This window comes from Carassius carassius, chromosome 44 (genome assembly GCF_963082965.1).
Source record: "Carassius carassius chromosome 44, fCarCar2.1, whole genome shotgun sequence".
Taxonomy (NCBI): Eukaryota; Metazoa; Chordata; class Actinopteri; order Cypriniformes; family Cyprinidae; genus Carassius; species Carassius carassius.
Window position 1 is genome coordinate 25,352,120 of NC_081798.1, and position 19,073 is coordinate 25,371,192.

The window sequence follows — 19,073 nt, forward strand, 5'->3', positions numbered from 1 at the left end:
TGCTCCGCCCTGTTGGACTCCGGCATCGACCACAGGGGCGTGGTGGTCATCTGTTCCACCCTGGGGGACTCTGGCGTCGACCACGAGGATGTGGTGGTCCTCTGCTCTGCCCTGGGGGGCTTCTGCTCTGACCACGAGGACGTGGTGGTCCTCTGCTCCGCCCTGGGGGGCTTTTGCTCTGACCACGCGGACATGGTGGTCCTCTGCTCCACCCTGGGGGGCGCTTGCCCTGACCACACGGTTGTGGTGGTCTTCCGCTCCACCCTGGAGGACTCTGGCCTTGACCACAAGGGTGTGGTGGTCTTCTGCTCCGCCCTGGGGGGCTTCATGTTGTTTTTTCCTTTTGTTTTTGTTAATTTTTGTCCCTGTTCCTTTCTGTTAGTCTGGCCCTCCGTCCCTCCCCCTGAACCTCCTCCGGTCGTCCTCCCTCCTGGTCTTCCTGTTTTGTGTTTACATTCTGGTGCCTGTTCCCCATGTTTTTTTTTTTTTTCCTGGCCCTCCGTCCCTCCCCCTGAGCCTCCACCTGTCCGCCTCCCTCCTGGTCTCTGTTTTGTGTCTGTCTTGGAGCGTCTGGGAGCCGCTCCGTAGAGGGGGGGTACTGTCACAGTGTCTGGGTTGTGTTCCCTGGGTTTCCACTAGGTGTCCTCCTTTTCCCACAGTGTTTATCATATTATCACTTCCTGTCTCCTTATTTGGTCACCTTCCTCCTTGTTTAGTTAATTGATTGTTCCCCACCTGTCTCCTGTTTCCCCATTATCCTTTTGTGTATTTATACCTGGTCTGTCTGAGTCTTTGTCACGGAGTCCTTGTTTTATGTCGTTTGCGTGATACTTCCCTGAGTCTGCTCTGTATGTATGTTCGTGTTATGTTATTGGATATTCTGGTTTTGACCTTGCCTGGACTGTTTACGTCTTTTGGATTGCCCCTCAATAAACCTCGTACCTGCATTTGGATCTCTCCCTTGTTTCTTGTATCACCGTACGTGACAGAGTCAAGTACGAGTCAATCAAGTTTAGTTTAGCTATGGGCAGCTCTATTGAAAATACTAAGTGATGGCTAATTATTTTTGGAGGAAAAGATTGCTGCTGTAATTATTGATGAGTTAGAAATCACTGCTTAGGCAGTAAAATCTGGGACATTTTTGTAGGGGGACAAAACAGCAGCAACAGTGAAGTAATAAGTGTGGTTTTGGGGGGGGGGGGGATAACTGCAGAAGAGTCATATTGAAGGTTTGCTAGGTGCAGAGGTGGAAAGAGTACAAAAATATTCTACTCAAGTAAAAGTACCATTACATTAATGAAATTTTACTTAAGTACAAGTAAAAGTACCAGTCTAAAAATCTACTCAAGTAAAGGTAAAAAGTAGCTCATTTAAAATTTACTCAGAGTAAAAATTACTTAGTTACATTTTAACAGTGGGAGGGAGTCAAAAATGGGACAGGCCAAGGGTGTCAAACTCAGTTCCTGGAGGGCCACAGTCCTGCACAGTTTAGATATAACCCTAATTAAACACACCTGATCCAGCTAATCTAATCATTTAGGTTTATTTGAAAACTACAGGATATGTGTGCTGGAGCAGGGTTAGAACTAAACTCTGCAGGGCTACGGCCCTCCAGGAACTGAGTTTGACACCCCTGGGATAGGTCTATTAATCTCAAACTAGTTGTTTTTAATTAAAGGAATCAGTTATTTAGAATAATAAAACATTTGGGCTGTTACCAGGCAAATCAGTATCAACAAACTCATCTTTTAATGCAGAGGAAATGCAGAAGATTCATTGGAAGTGGCATTTAGATGTATCACACTGTTTAGTGCAGGACAAGAATGCATTTAACCAGCAGTTACAAATGCATGAATAATGTTTTGATATACAAGACATAAAATGTTGAATACTCATTTGAAATAAGAAATTAATTATTAAAAAAAAATCAAAAGATACTTTAAATGTGAAATTGAAATGGCCAGTATGTGTCAGCAAGTCACTGTTAATAAGTCAGTCATTGCGATTGAACCGAATCATTTAAACGGTTGATTCATTCAGGAACGAGACACTGTCACGTTGCTCAGAGACGCAAAACTGTGCTTTGGTGGCTGTGTTTGGAATTATTTTCTGTTGTAGAAATAGAGCTAAAAAAGGCAATATGGTGTCTAAAACGCAAGTCTCTTAATTAGCTTACCTCTACATTCTTGCGAAGGGTTGATGTCTTGTCGAGATTTTATAAGCTGCTAGTTTGGTCTTCCTAGGCAAGCACAGCATACACAGCATAATAGAGCATACATATGGCCAGGGGTTCACTTCATTTCCTTCGAGTTCAACTTCAGAATATGACGGGGTTTCGTTTTCAGCGGTGTCTGCACCACTAACGCCTGTTTTGTCCGTCTGCATCTTTCTTGTGATTTTAGCGCCAGTTTGCCCTCCTGCCCATTATTTACTAACGTAGTTTCCAGGGAGCGATTTTTTTTTTTTTTTTTTTACTCAGTAATTAATGTGTTTTAAAATGTAGCGAAGTACAATACTTTAAACAAAATATACTTAAGTAAAAGTAAAATTACAGATTTAAAATATTACTTTAAAAAGTATTAGTACACAAAAAAGCTACTCAATTACAGTAACGCGAGTAAATGTAATTTGTTACTTTCCACCTCTGGCTAGGTGCCAGACCTAATCAGAGTGAGGACGGGGTCCGAGACGTACAGTTTCCTGAGGGAAATCCCCCTCTGGGTTGAAGGCTCACAGCCCTGAGGTGGTATGAGTGGCGTGGTGGGAATCTATGGGGAAGTCGAGGCCTAGTGGTTAGAGAGGTTTTTTTTTTTTTTTTTTAAATAAGAATTTGAAATGATTATTTTCTTGTGTGATAACAGGTGTCAAATGCTGGGCCGTCTCTCCAAACTTTTGGCTCGGCCTCTATGAACATCCTGTGGCCGTACGAGCTGATCAATAGGAAGTGGCTGTTGTATCCGAGTGCAGTGCAGGTGGACGGTCAGCCACCCACTCACTGTGAACCCCAGTCAGCACTCAACCCTCTGCACCTGGCCCTCGACCAGCCGCCGCACACAGAAAACCTTAAGGTACACACAAACACCATCAGTTGAAGCCGCTCGTCATTGATAAACGCAAGTATCGAGTGAGACGTTATCTGTGAACAGGGCAGCAGAAAGGTGCGCTCGCATCTGGAGACCGAAGAAGACCTTATTCCCAAAAGCCCAGTAGGAAAATTCACTCCAGCTGTTTCTGCTTCTGAGAGAAGGAAGTCTCTCACACTGGTGAGTGCGAACCAGGACAGTAGACAAAATTAGAAACTCTTTCCTGACGTCTATTATTTTATAATCTGAGGTTGTGGGTGATGGATCTGTTGGTATGTTACAGGATTGTTTACTGGGCTCTGCACGCTGTCTGCTCTTCCAGTGTCCTCTTCACACATTCTCCGGCTCGATCCATTTCAGGATCCGAGCGCACATGTGGAACAGCACTTTCATTGAGGTGAACGATTGTTTTTACATTATACATTATAAAAATGTATATATATGAAGACGGAAAACACATTTACACTTTACTTCAGACAAGAAAACAGTGCCAAAGCAATCACCACAAACATATAAAGTACAAGCTCACAGCTAGTGAAATATTACCCATAAATGTGGATACTGTGCATAACAACCCATACGTATATATGAACCAGATAAACAATGGATTGAAGTACTTCACAACATAACAATAAAAGAATCCCTGGATTTGCATGTTTGAAAGATACTCAGACTTTTGATCAAGACACTTACTAACAAGTAAACAAAATTTCCTTGTGCAGATTTGAGTATTGTAATATTCTAATTATCGTTTCTTAGTTTTAAATGGACAGAAATTCCCATTAAAAGATTTGCACTAAAATGTTCTCCTGGTCTGCTGTGCCATCTTTTGCACATTTTCTTCTGTTTCTGTAATATGATTCAGATACAGTCACCTCAAGCACCTTATCAAATGTATATCATAAAAGACACCGATTTTCAATATTAATTGCACTACTGTTCCCAAAAGTTTGGAATCAATACAATATTTCTTAAGAAAAAATACTTTTATTAATTAAGGATGCATTAAATGATCCAGTGCCAGTAAAGACATTTATAATGCTGCAAAAAAATATTTATATTTAAGATAAATGCTGTTCTTTTGAACTTTCTATTCATCAAACTTTAAAAATGGTTTGCAGAAAAATATGAACCAGCACAACTGCTTGCTTGATAATAATCAGAGATGTTTCTTGAGCAGTAACTCATCATATTATTCTGATTTCTGAAGATCATGTGACACTGAAGACTGGAGGAATGATGCTGAAAATACAGCTTTCATGGCAATAAAAAGATTTGAGCATCATATATTCATATAGATAACATATTTTTTTTCTTTTTTCACAAATGATATTTAATAAAAGTTTATGATGTTTAATACAAAGTTCCGGTGTATTTGTGGGTTGTTATATCGGCTCATCCATTTAAACTGCAGAAGCAGAACTCTCAGAAGAGTGTTCACTTTTACACTTTCTGTCCATTAGGAGTTTTCATCTGTCAGTGCTGTGGAGCTGCTGGTCAGAGCCAATATCACCATAAAATCCAACATTAAACATCTGGTGCTGAAGGACGCTGCTACACAGGTCAGACAACACACACTCACTGGTGATCACACATTCTCACATCTGAGCATGTTCATGTTAGCGTATTAATTGTTGTGTGTGTGCAGGTGTCAGTGATGATTTACCCAGAGTACGGGCTCTCAGACCAGCACAGCATCCCATGGTGGATCATTCTTATCGCTGTCCTGGCTGGAATTATTGTCCTCGCACTGCTCGTGTGTTTACTGTGGAAGGTAAGTGTGCACCTGCACCCACTCAACAAGCATCTTTATTGCAAACGAAGGAGATAAACCATAATTCTACCACATAACTTGCATCGTTGAACATCTTGTTTGACTACTGTCATGGTGAATGCCCAAAAGAATATAAATTGGCTTGATGACGAGGTCAATTTGCAGTCAGAACTTAATCAGAGCTTGATTACTGGTTGCCAGTTATGCTCTTTTCTGGATACAGTCTAGCAGTTTACTTCTGGATTCTCCTCCTAAAAAAAAACGCTCTATGTTTTAAGACCTTTTTCTTCTATTTATTTTTATATAGTTAAACAGCTCTGTGACAAACAGAGCTGCTGGCTCTCTCTTTAAGATGTTTAAGAAAGAAGGAACCGAGAAAACTGCAGTGGTCAGATGAAACATCTTTCACTTTATGAAAAATTGGAAATGTGGTTCTCAAAAGTCAGTCTGCTGTCATTTAAAGGCATGAAAACAAACCCTAAAAATAAACACTGTAAAAATGTACTCGGCCTCATGTTGTTCCCAAACTCTTTTCCATCCAAAGGAAATGATTGAGGGCAGTGCTGTAAATGACTGAAAACAGCATGAATGTTTCATAGTTTCATAAAAGCAGCCCATACAACTAGCTATATGATACGAGGCAAGCACAGTTGTCATTCGCTCATAAAAGATGACAGAATTCTTATTCATGCATTTATTTAATGAAGTGCACCTATGTAAAAGAAAAGAAAATTATTCCCTTTTCCTACTATCCATTCAATTGTCTTATATAACCTTCAGCATATTATTTGCTCTCCTTTAATTAATCTAACCACCCATTGTTAGTTCCTTCTGTTTTCTTCTGTCTGTACCTACATTTGTTTGCATATTTCTGTTATCTATTCCTGTCTGGTGGAGCAGTGTGGTTTTTTCAAGCGCACGGAGAGGCAGCCTCAGTATGAAACAGAGTTTTACCGCGCTCAACTGCAGCTTCAGCCATCTGATGTGGAGAGGAAGCAGGCCACTGAACTTCACTAAGAGCCTCATCCAGGCTGATCTTCCTCCAGCACAGCCGTCATGTGGTACAGCTCCGTTCTGCTGTGGAGTGTGCTGCTGTGCTGTGGCTTTCCAAACTATAAGAGTCATGGCATGAAAACCAGCATTTGAAAAATAATAGGCATGCCTAACTTAACATCCATGATGTAATAATACGAGTCGCTGTCATTGAAGCGTCATTGAGACATTCTTATTATGCTAAACCGCTAGGGTTTCTCTCCCTAGGAAATAGATTTAGTATGCACATTTACAGAATTACAAGCCACTGGATTTGAGATTTACATTTGAAAACAACTCTTGATGGCAGTGGTTTTAGTGATGCAAGACAGAACAAGCAATTGATTTCCTGTAACTGAGCAAATGAGTTAATTAAAGAACACATCGTTTCCATAATGAGCATAGAGTCACAAATGAGTAGAGCCTATGATAACCAAGTGCAGGTGACATTAAATCATTCGAATACCAACAAATTGACAAGTACATACCTTAGTAAATCGCCTTGCATGATTTATTCTAAATGTATACATTTTGCATCTGAATGTGAAACTTTAACAAATGCATATGCAATAAGTTCAGCAACAAAAACAACTCCGTCTGTTACATACTCCTACTCAACAAATAAACATCATTAAAGGGATAGTTCACCCAAAATTCGGTAGCACTTTATTTTACAGTCCTGTTCCTCATGTACATACTATGTACTTATTATAGTAATTACAATAACTATGTATTAACTAGGTACTAACCCTGAACCTACCCCTAAACCTAACCCTACCCCATGTAGTTACCTTGTATTACCAGAACTTTCTTAGATAAATACACTGTAGGTACACTATAAGTACATGTTAGTACACGTACTGTAAAATAAAGTGCAACCCAAAATTCTGCATTAATGACAAAAATTTTATTTTGGGGTGGAGCATCCCTATAATCACTTACCCCCTTGTCGTTCCAAACCCGTAAAAGCTTTGTTCGTCTTCGGAACACAGTTTAAGATTTTGGGTGAAAACCAATACCATACATAAACAACATATGCTTTCCTGCGTCAACAGCACCGTACTTGGATCCATTGTTTACATTGTTTACACTTTGATCCGCGTACATATGTTGTCAGAGAACTCTCTGAATTCATCAAAAAAAATCATACTTTGTGTTTCTGAAGAGGAACGATGGTCTTACAGGTTTGGAATGACCTGATGGTGAGTAATTAATGACATCACTTTCATTTCTGGGTGAACTACCCCTTTAAGAAACATTATAGCCTTCTTAAAAAATGAAAGCCTACAGATCATTGATGATTAAGGAAGATGGAAATCTGTTTGTATTCAGTGTATTAGGATGTGACATAGAGGCTGGTGGCTAGGACATTAAAGGAATACAGGATGTGCAAAATATTAGATATAAGAGTTGTTAGACTCTTAGCTTGTGTGAGAAGGGCATCAAAAGAAGATCTGATAAGCAGTGGTTGTCCAGCACTAACTTTATAACTCTAAAAAAATAACAGTTGAAAAGGATTTTGAAGCTGAAATAGACCAAGCATGGTGTAAAGTAATGTCTTGTCACACCTGCCAATGGAGTACATTGTTATTATGACAATGGAATGGAAGTTTAAACCTTAGAATATCAAGTAAAATCCCTCAAATGATTTTAACCTGGTTATTTAAAATAATAATAATAATAATATCTCATTGTGCTTCTTTCTCTTTTACAGTGTGGTTTCTTCCAAAGGGTTCGGTATAAAGATAAAGTGCCCCAGTATAAGGCTGTGAAGATCCTGCGGCAAGAGACACAATTTCAGGACAAGACTTTTATTTTGCACAAAAAACAATGGGCTACCCACTGGAGTGATGGGACAATCTAATCTAGTATGCATCCTTTAGTCCTCAGCAACAGGGACACCAACCAGAAAATGCAGTGGACTCACACTAACCTTAAACATATACTGCTTTAGATTTTTATTCAGCATTTTATAAGTTGCATTCTCCATTGCTCTGCAGATTGAAAGAAAATTTCAGAAGGACAGCTGCATTTAGCTGGAGATAGACAGTATATAAACGGACATATATGCACCTAGCATTAAAACCACTGTTTAATGTATTAATGTTGAATTCAGTGTAATGGTGTTTGTGAACTCATAAAACAGCTGTGGTTCTGTGTCAACTACATTCAGTGCCTTTAGAACTTTGAAACTTTTGAATACTGAAACATATTTTAAGGGTCTTTATATCATATGAGGAACATAAAAAGTTTTCAGTTCGCAAGAAACTTAACATGCTTCATTCAAAGACCCTCATGATAAAAAGCTATCATGTTTGTCAAAAAAGCTAAGTATGTCAATTTAATTTGTTTAGAATTTTACATAGTATACGTCATTCCAAAGCAGATTTGCCGAAAGTCATACCGTTTTATCTATAATGTCGTAAGCCGAGTCCTTCAGCAGTCATGCTGGTGTCATGAAGTAGGTGGTGGTATGTGCTTTTAAGTGGGTTTGCCAACTCCTATTAAAAGGAAAAGACGCTCAAATATTCACAAAAAAAGAAGAAATGTGCATGTGTGACGCATGAGAAACTGTGAGGTCTGTTCTAGCGCTTTACACATGCTGAAGCTTCTATGTGCATTGTATTTGATGTACACTTTTGTAACGATCTCTCATTTATTTATCGTTTCTTTTATCTGCCGTCAAACTATCTGAGACGTCGTTGTTACAGCATGCTGCAATGGGTTGCATCTTCGGATCAGACTGACAGACTGCTGTTCTGACACAGCAAGCTTCATGCTTTCTATTGTGACCACACAGTCTTTTACGTTGTCTACCATTGTGACATGTTTCCAACTATGAAAGTCTTTATATAGTGTATGCATTCTGCAAACTCTGTATACATTGGATTGATTTTAATCATTTTAATTTACTTTAATTGTGAACCAGACACTAGAATATATAAGTATTGGATTGGGACTCTGTATTGGCAAATCCCCAATAATCAAGGACTCGGATCGGGCACAAAAAACCTGATCACGACATCCCTAAATTTCAGCGTTGTGAGGGGATAACAGCTGACTGCTGCAGCCTGCCTCCATTATTTGAGAAACATAAAGAAAGAATTCAGCAATAATAATGGCGCAGCAGATAGTTTCATTTCACTGCCAAGCCTTTTGTATAAAGGAGATTAACAGGCAATATCCACAGTACAGTTCATTTACCATCAATGTTTAGACTATGTATAACAATAATGTTAGGATGACTAGGTCCTGGAGAGCCACTTTCCTGAAGAGTTTTCCAGTTCTAATCAAAGACACATAAACAAGCTAATCATGGTCTAAGGGTTACTAGCAGTGCATCCAAAATCATGTACTGAGTAGATACTACAATGTAATATTGAATATGGGTAGTGTAACACTCATCCTTATCGGCAGAGGTAACAGAGTTAAAAGGGGAATTGCTTTCAGTACTTGTACGCTGGGTGTAAACAATGATGACATTAATACACAATAAAACGTATTTTCCTCTGAACTGAAACAACACAACATATACAAAGAGTTCTTGTGCAGTCTTCGGTCATTTCTGACCGGAAAATTTTACATTTAGAATTTTTGAAAATCATAGCTTCACCAATGGTACGAAACTTGGTTACTTTTATGGCACCTGAGGAGCGCACAAAGGATGGTTCTTTAAGTATTGAGGAAACTCTATGTGTTGATAGTTCAATGTGTTCACCTGTGTATATACAACCCAAAGTATTATAATCCAAGGTGCACGTGTTAGTCCTTGAAGGGTAAGTATCCACAAAGTGTACCTTACAATCTAGCCATTAGTTTTCATGGACCTGAGTCCCACTTAAGGGTTTTTTCCAGACCGTTCTCATCCCAAGGTGTCATATACTGACCCTTTTGACATTTCGTCAACATCCTACGCACATGGCACCCTCTAGCGTCAATATTAGACGCAGATAAATATGGGCCAGAAGGCGCCTCCTAGCGGTCTAACCCTAACCCATAATCTGTGTCTCATATTGACGCTAGAGGGTGCCATATGAGTAGGATGTTGACGAAATGTCAAAAGGGTCAGTATATTGCGCCTTGTAATGAGAATACATTAGTTTTTTCACATATAGTTAATTTTAAAGTAACTAAACCCCGTTCACTTACAGTTGTGTTCAAAATTATTCAACCCCCTAGAGACTGCAGTACTTTACAAATACAAGCTTTTCTGAAGATCCAGGATATAATAAAACTTGCATCTATAACAGTTCACTGGCATATTAAAAGTTATATTGTCAATATATAATGTAATATATTTGAGTTATAAGATTTTTTAATAATACTGCTATGTCATAATTATTCAACCCCTATTCAACATTGCTGTTTTTAAATCACTTATTCGCATGGTGGGGAATAAAACAGTCTCAAAACACAATTAAGCCTTTAGAAACTCTATTAAAAACAGAATTAGCTTGAGCTGTTACACATACAGTTTGGCCCATGCATGTATTGAAGTTGAGTAGCAAAAATGTCAACAGAGATCTCACAAAAGCAAAAGAGAATAAATATCGTTGTACTTTAGAAAGGCTAAGGCTATATGATGATTTCCAAGACATTGAAAGTTCCTAGAGACACAGTTCTCAGCCTTATTTCTTAGCTTAAAGTGTGTTTTACCAGAAAACCTTTGAGAGGTTGTGGAAGAAAAAGCACAATATCATAAAATGTTTATTCAGAGCAACTGAGAAAAAACCTGCAATGTACAGCCAAAGACTTGCAAGATGACCCGATGAAAGGAGGAAAACCATTTCAATGCAGTGTGTAAGAAGAACACTAGACAAGTATGGCCTTCATGTTGAGATCTTGCAGAATACCAGTCTTGATCAAGAAGAACCAAAGGCCAACTTGAACTTGATAAAATTCATTTGTGTAGACTTGTGGAGCTCTGGAGGAATGTTTTATGGAGTGATGTGACCAAACTGGAACTTTTTGGACCCATGGATCAGCGGTATGTCTGCTGCAAAAAGTGGCAAAGCTCATAAGCAGAAGAACACCATCTCCATCGTCAAACTTGGAGGTGGATCAGTCCTGTTATGGGGTTTCTTTACTGTAGAAGGAAGTGGGAATCATGACTGTATGAAGGACATCATGGATTCTTTGAAGTATCAGGCCATTTTGACAAGAATTATGATTCCTTTGGTGCAAAGACTGAAGCTGATGCTCAATGGACTTTCCTGCAGGACAGTCATCCCAAAGTACACATTCAAATCTACTACTGCTTGGTTCAGGGATCAGTCATAGAATGTACTTGAGTGACCTGTTCAGTCTCCAGGCTTAATTCTCATTTTAAATATCTGGTTGAATTTGAAGAAAGCAGTGGCAATGTGAAAACCAAAGATTATCAGTGATCTGAAAGCTTTTTCAGGCGTGGAATGGGCCAAGACTGTAGTAGAGAGGTGACAGAAGCTTCTAAACACTTACAGACAGCGTTTATTGGTGATTTTAAAGAATAAAAGATTCTGCACAAAGGGGGTTGAATAATTTTGAACATGAATGTTTAGAGCCAATTCGAATTTTATCATGATTCATCAATGTTCCATTCTCAGAATCACTCAAAAGTGTATTAACAAACTTTCTCTAATACTGTACTGATGCCTTTGTTAAATTGATTTCATAAAATGTTATCCTCCACAGCAAATTGTCTTGCAAGTCAAGGGGGTTGAATAATTTTGAACACAACTGTAAAGTAAATCAGAAAGGGAACCAGTCCTTTTGGTGTTTTATATTGCTATTATATTGTTTTGCTGGATTCATTGACACACGTGCACACGCGTGCGCGCGCACACACACGCACACACACATCACTTGCAGAGACACGGATTTTGTGCACACATGGAAACATCTGCAGCGCAAGTTTTATTAATGTAATAGCTTGAATACTAAATCGCTACATTATATTTTTCAGCAACTAGGGGGTTAAATTGATATTCTTGAAGCAACAAAACGCACAGCTTCACTATTTGCAGGAACAAGGTGCACACACACAATTCACACATGCAACTTTCATCACTCTCTGTTGATAATTAATCTGAATCAATTCTATAACTCATGAATCAAATAAATGTGATCTTTCCGCAGTACTTTATCTTTGTGTCTGATTTCAAGAGTGCAAAATTCTAGATCGGACAACAGCTTTATTATGTTGGCTTGACAAAATATTGAGAAAACCAACATATTGTTATTCTATTTTTTCTGAGACTTAATTTTCCAACTCTAAAGCCCTATTTTGTATCGTACAGGCACTTCCTCCACATGGAGCTGGCGTTTTCGGAGAGTAAAACCAATATTTTTTTTAACCAGTTGCCAGATTAGATAAATTTGAAAATGCCTTCCTTCTGTTTTCTCCTGGCAGTTGCCTTGCCCAAAATCTAGCACCCTAAATACACACTATCTTGAATACTGTTCCAGAGTGGTATTCAATGATTAGTGTAACCCATCATGCATCATGTTGTGGAAATAATTCCCGAGACTTTTTGCCAAGATCACAAGAAATCACAGAAACCTTTACAATGTAAGTTAAATATTAATAATAATTAGATATTAAATATTATTTGGTAGTAAAACAAAGTGCTACACGTTTTTATTGCTGCATATATTAGTATATTTATTTTGTACAACATTTGGAACTGCTTTTTATCACTTAGTTAGAAGCACCACAAATCAAAATTGTCATGTTACAGGGACTACTGAAGTTGAAATATTGAAAATTATAATTTTTACAATACTATAATTGTGTCCCATCAGGGGACACCGTAAAAAAAAAAAAAAAACGTAAGTGTGGGTATTTGGACAAGGCTAGTGAATCTGTATTTTTTCTTAAATGATGTCAGAAGCCCACACCTTTTCCCTAGTCAGACACCACATCATGTAACAGCAACAAAAACACTGAACATTGTCTTTTTATTAACTAACATTAACAAAATTAATAAATGTGTTGTTCCAAGTTTGTTTGTATACCAGTAGTATTATCATATCCTTTGTCTCAAATCTTGATGATTTATGACCCTGATTTATGTACGTGCAGTCAGCGTAGACTGACAGGTAGTCAAAAGTGTACATGGTCAGTTTGGATTGATTTATGACTATATGGCCTGTCTGTCAAAGCGGTTGCCATGTCACTGGGTCCTGTCACCCTTGATTGACATGACAGAGGTGTGTGTAAATCAAAAGTTCAAACATGCCTCAGATTTGACTTGTGTTGTGTTTATTACTGGATATATGATGTTTGTATCTGTAACCGGAGCTGTGGGGGTTTCTGTGAACTTCCTTCCTGACCTGTTACCCACTTCCAGTCAGAATACCTAGACACCTACAGGCCACATGCTCCCCGTCTACAACCACATTTGAAAAGGAGGAGGATGTCTGGAGTCTTTCCAGGTGAGAATTTTATTTTTATTTTAGGAAATGCAACAGGAAAAAAGGAAGTACCGAGTTCACATCTTAGAAACATCAATGTTGTCTTTTATGTAGGACACTAGGTTTTATGACTTTTATGACAAGTCAAAGAGAGAGAGAGTGAGAGAGACAATTATTTAAATCAGCAACTAACCAAGCCACTGAAGAGATAAATAATTTAATGTTATCTGAAATTAATAAAATTCATTAGGCATTCATTAATGTTAAGGAAATACTATCCATAATATGTGATGTGTAAAAGGAGTTGAAATCTCACGTTCAATTTAAAACCAACTTTAAAACACACACACACACACACACACACATTGGGTTTCCATGTTCTATGGGACATCCCGTAGACATAATGGTTTTTTATACTGTACAAATTGTATTTTGCATCACCGTACACCAACCTTACACTTAAACCTACCCCTTACAGAAAATTTCGTTCATTTTAAGATTTTCAAAAACATTTCATTCTGTATGATTTATAAACTTGTTTCCTCACGGGGACAAAAACAATCCCAAAGGATTTTGGATATTGCCATCATTGTCCCCCATAACATGGGGTATACCTGAACCACACACAAACACAGTAAAACTGAGTAAACTAAATTTTAATTATGAGCAAAATCGTATTTGTTGTTTTTACTTTGTGTTGTTTTTTTAAGAAATGTTTTCATTTTAATATAGCCTGTAGATAGTATGTGTACTGTAAATGAACAAATATACATTTAGCTTAAACTCAGTAAAATAATTACACCTACCATTTTAAACATGTTTAAAAGATTAAACACATTGTGTGTCACTAAAGCAAGGCACACTGTCTATTGTCTTAATTATTTTTTAAATAACCTGATGACCAGCATTGTTTCTTTAGATCATTTATGCACACAAGTGCTTTTTTCACACGAGTAGAAAACTCTTTGGATGTATTTTACAGAAACATAATTTCTACATCAGAAAACTTTTTTAAATGCATGACTGAACTTTTCTCATTCGACAGAAATACTATTTTCTAATTATTTACCCAGGCCTATAACACCTTGTGTAAATGATCTTACCTAGAACAGAAAACATACACTTTAACTATTTGACTATTTTGTAGGCATCATGTAATGTTAAATGGTTTACTAAAAAAATGTAAGCACCGGCGGCTGTAATTTTCAAAATGAAAGAAATGTACAAGCTAAGGATGTTTCAACTATTATCATTTCCTTTTGACCCTGATAAACCGGTAATGAATTTTCTATGCAAGTGACACAACAGTTCTCATACTATTTGTGTAAATAGCTGTGCTAAAACATTTATGACTATTGTTGCATGCCAACAGATTATGTCAAGGGTGTTTCACATCTAAGAATCACAATGTTTTGTGAACTAGATTTACCCATATCAAGATTTTGGACGACCGTTCACAATTTGTTTGTTGGACTGTAAGTATTTAGACATCTCTTTGTGAGCTGTCATCATAATAGGAATAAATGAAAATTAAGAAATTAAGTTACAGTTTTTCTCTTTGAGATATTTCTTTTAGTACAGTACAACTTTGTGTCCGTCCAAAAAGTGTGATCACATGAAGCATCAACACAAAAATGAAGTCTACAACCAAAACAAATCAAACGGTTTCACTGAAAACTGCACACTCGTTTATGTTTGGGCATGTTAAAGTTTCCACACTCTTGTGTAGATACATTTTATCCATAACCTTTTACGTATTCGAGCGACCAAATCACCAAGAAAGAGAGTATAGCAAGAAAACAAATGTTTACAATGCATATAAAATTCAGAATACAATTGTTAAAAATGTTTTATGTTGATTTGTAAATGATATTTTTATTACTCCGTTAGATTAATTCATCTTGTTCAGATAGCAGATGAAACAATTCACATTTTGTTTGTTTGGCCGTTTTTGTTTTAAGACTCCTGTAAGTCCATGCTAACTCTTGCATGGGAAAGAGAGCAAGGTGAGCACATCCGATTCAATTAAGAAAAATTATTAAACATTTGCCCGAACTTTTTTATTATTTTGACAAAACACAACACAACAACATTAAAGAATGTTATCAGTTCCTATCGCCATCTTCTTTGATTCAAATAAAGCAACATCTCTGGTGTACGTAAGCATCTACAATGTGTGTATGTGCTAAACATCTTTGTTTCTCCACTTCTGCCAGATTTGTTAGATGGGCTACTCTTGTAATACAAACACATTTGAGAACTACGATGTTCTCGCTTTTGTAATGGTTATAGAAAAATTCAAACATAACTTTTGCATATGGATTATCTGTGAGCAAAACTGACTAAAAGAATCACTGAATTATGAAATGCAAAAGTGTGTACGGCATTTGGCAAAACAGGATTTAGCTGTAATGAGCACATAAGACAAAAATTGTCAATGTGTGACTTGTAAATATATATAATTTTATTTTATTTATTTATTTATTTTTACCAGAGATAGTTGACTGATCTGTTTACATCTTGTTTTGCAGTTTTCTGATGAAGAGTTTTCTCTGACTGTGGTCAAACATACAGTGCCTGTTCATAGGAAGCATAACTACAGCATAAAAATAATGCCCCTACATCTAGAGCTCTTGTTCATAAAGCTGATGACGATGTTCACGTTTTTATTTGTCGTACTCGTTTGTTTCGACATATCCGCTTGACATTAAAGAGTAGGCCTATGTGTACACGGTCAGAAGCATTAGCATCTACCGTGTGCTGAGATTTTTCTGCTCTGTCCACTTTTGGTGGATTTGCTAGAGAGACTATGTCACCTTGTTGTAATGTGATTACATTTAAGATCCATAAGATTGCACTAAACGCTCTTGAATATGTTATAGACATACTCTTTTATACAGGAAATATGTTTCCACAACAGAAATATGTATCAGAATAACAAATACCTAATAGTGAAATCCTCTCTTCTAAACTATAGTGAAAACTTTTAATGTTGATCTGGCCCACCAGCTGTGTAACTTTTTCATTGTTTTTTAGATAAAGACTATTCTCAGAGTTTGGTCAAAGAGGCAAGAACATGAACATAATAGAGTACAAGATGATTAAATGATTGTCAAGAGAGTGTTTAAACTGAGATTGTGATGCACTTTAGAGCTTTTTCTGGTCTAGCTGTGTCACAAAGACACATAATAGCCACTACCTCAACTTGAAAATGAGTCCTGCCATTTTCTGTTCTGACTGTTAATACAAAACTTAAACTTAATACAAACCCATCTATTACACTTAAAGTTAGACATTAAAAGTCAAGGATGCCACAGGAACTATTTCCTTTGTCTGTTTCTCTAAACATCACACTGGCAAATAAACCAGAGATGACATGTAGAAAGAGTTCATTGAAAGGGGCATGTTTTAGTCCATTTTAGATGATCTGCACCAACACATGTTTTAGATGTTTTAGGTATTCATCAGACCAAAAGATTTGATTCAGGAAACACATACGACTGGAACTGCGTGTTGTCATGACTGTCTTTATTATTTGATCTACTTTTACTTTTAAAACAACACAGTGTGAAATTACAGTCTTCGACAGCATGGGCCCCTGAAGTGTTGTAGTATATCTTTATCGTTTTCACAAAATATCTAAACATTTATCTATCTTAAAATATTAGTTATTACGTGTTTACAAAGTTGTCATGTCCAACGTTTACATTTTTAAGAACATTTGTTATAGGTTATCGTTTTTTACATTTTATAACATATATTTCACCAAACCTTAAGGTCTGAAAAATAGGGTTAGCATCAGTCCATATTTCAGCTGTCACCAGATTTCATTTCACCAGAAAATGCAAGTGAGCCGAGATTTCATTACTGAGATAATCTACATGATGTGAAACTAGCGCACAGTTACATTAGAGTTTTGGGTTCTAGTCTATGTTGAATAGTGTTTGTTACTGTTCCACATGTTTAACACCGCATTACTCCATTGTGAAGACATGTACTGTCTAAAGTGTTTTTCACTGTAGTAGTCCAACTCTGAAACCAGACCAAACAAAAATTAGCTTGAGCCTTAGTTGTAGCAGAATTAAAATGTTTTCTTATCTTTCCATGATTTGTTCGTATTGTTCTGAACCACGGTTTCATTTTTAACATCACAATTCATATTGTATTGTCCTGTGTGATTGTAAAAAGTTTTTTTGTGTCTGTTTTTTTTGTTGCAAACAGTACTGCTGTAAAGTTGGCGAGCTCTTTGTGTTCTCTGCTTTACCGTCTTTATATACATCAGTATTAAATTTGCTCGATTAAATTAAGTATTTAACACAGTTTTGGGTAATGTGTGTGTGAATATAGAATGCGGCACAAGGATCTTTAAAAATATCTTTTCTTGAAATATCCATGTAACACTCGGAATCGAGACTGCTTCTTTTAAATATAATTAACACATTAATAATAATAATAGTTCTCGGCCGATTTGTACATTATTAAATTATATTAGTGGTCATCACAAACTTAAGGTGTAAACAAAACTACCTTGCAACAGTGTGCTTTAGATTTACTAGCAAGATCGTTTTAATGCTTTGTTCGCAAGGAAAACATACATTGTTCAAGAGAAAATAATCTCACTGAAAGTGCTAAAGCATCCAATGTTTTATGACTACTGAAGGTGTCACATCCTTGTTTGTTTCACACCTGTGGGCTCCTACCTACATTCCAAGTGTGATATTTAAAAAAGGTTTAGGGGCATATAATTAACCACAGAAGACTTTCTGTATGCTCCTGTTACAATGGCTGCCGCTGCTCCAAACAGTCCTGAAACATCTAGAAGAATGATGTGTGTAACACCGCCAAGAAGTTCTGTTGAAATAAGAGAGGAGCTGACTTTTACACCAAGGAGAAATCAAGGGAAGAGCATAAGAAAGGTTCTCAGTGAAGATGAAGATATTGTGAAACAAGATTTCACCATGTCTTATGATTGTGTGGGGAGATTTGTGTTTGACAAAGAGTTGCAGATTGTGAAGCTCTACGTTTTGGAATCTTACGAAGAATATACATCCGAATGCACCTACCTGCTTTTGACGAGATTGTCCTCCAACTTAACTGCCAGGCAGAATATTTTTACCAAGCAGTCTAATGTCCAGGAGTCAGCAACAAAAGTGAGCTATATGGTGTCACACAAAATCGCCAAACACAGCAAACCATTTTCAGATGGTGAGTTTGTAAAAGACTGTATGGTAGAGGTAGCTAGCGTGCTGTGCCCTGACAGCAAAAGTCAGTTCGAAAATGTGAGCCTGTCTCGCCGTACAGTTACTCGTCGCATCGAGGTAATTGATGATGAGCTGACATCTGCATTGCTAAAAAGGGCCAACGATTTCACATACTTTTCAATAATGAACTTTAACAAGTCACGCTACAGATCACGACTAACCGACACACACCTGTCGTCCGTGTTGCGCATCTAAACGTCGAACACAACCCCAGATTTCGGTGACTTAGTAAAGAAAGGCGACCGTCTCAATTGTTCACATTGAGTTACAGAACACCGACAAAAAGTTCTTCATCTCAGTTGCATAGGCTGAAATACATTTTTCTAAAGTAGGCCTAGCCAAAGTTCCATTAAGTTTACCCTTGATTGATGATGTTATTTTTACAACATTGTTCAGTTTCATGTTGCCATTTCTTATGCATGTCCCGTAGATAGTGATGATACAGCTAAATCAATTTAAAATTTTGTGAGATGCATAGGTCTATATAGGCCCTTTATATCTTTCAAGCAAACATACGTGTGATGAAGT

At 37.3% G+C, this 19,073-nt stretch overlaps 1 protein-coding gene across 2 annotated transcripts in view; it reads left to right on the forward strand.

The window, feature by feature from the left end:
* Positions 1 to 8,157, forward strand: part of itga7 (integrin, alpha 7) — a 32,264-nt gene extending 24,107 nt beyond the window's left edge. The window contains exons 20-26 of one of the 2 annotated variants that reach the window (XM_059537034.1): positions 2,862 to 3,068; positions 3,147 to 3,263; positions 3,367 to 3,480; positions 4,547 to 4,645; positions 4,732 to 4,857; positions 5,758 to 5,918; positions 7,604 to 7,744. In XM_059537034.1, the coding sequence (XP_059393017.1) occupies positions 2,862 to 3,068; positions 3,147 to 3,263; positions 3,367 to 3,480; positions 4,547 to 4,645; positions 4,732 to 4,857; positions 5,758 to 5,874 (780 nt within the window). In that variant the 3' untranslated portion in view covers positions 5,875 to 5,918; positions 7,604 to 7,744. Of the gene's footprint in view, positions 1 to 2,861; positions 3,069 to 3,146; positions 3,264 to 3,366; positions 3,481 to 4,546; positions 4,646 to 4,731; positions 4,858 to 5,757; positions 5,919 to 7,603 lie in introns of both variants that reach the window. The other variant, XM_059537033.1, reaches the window with a different exon arrangement.
* The last annotated feature ends 10,916 nt before the right edge of the window (positions 8,158 to 19,073 follow it).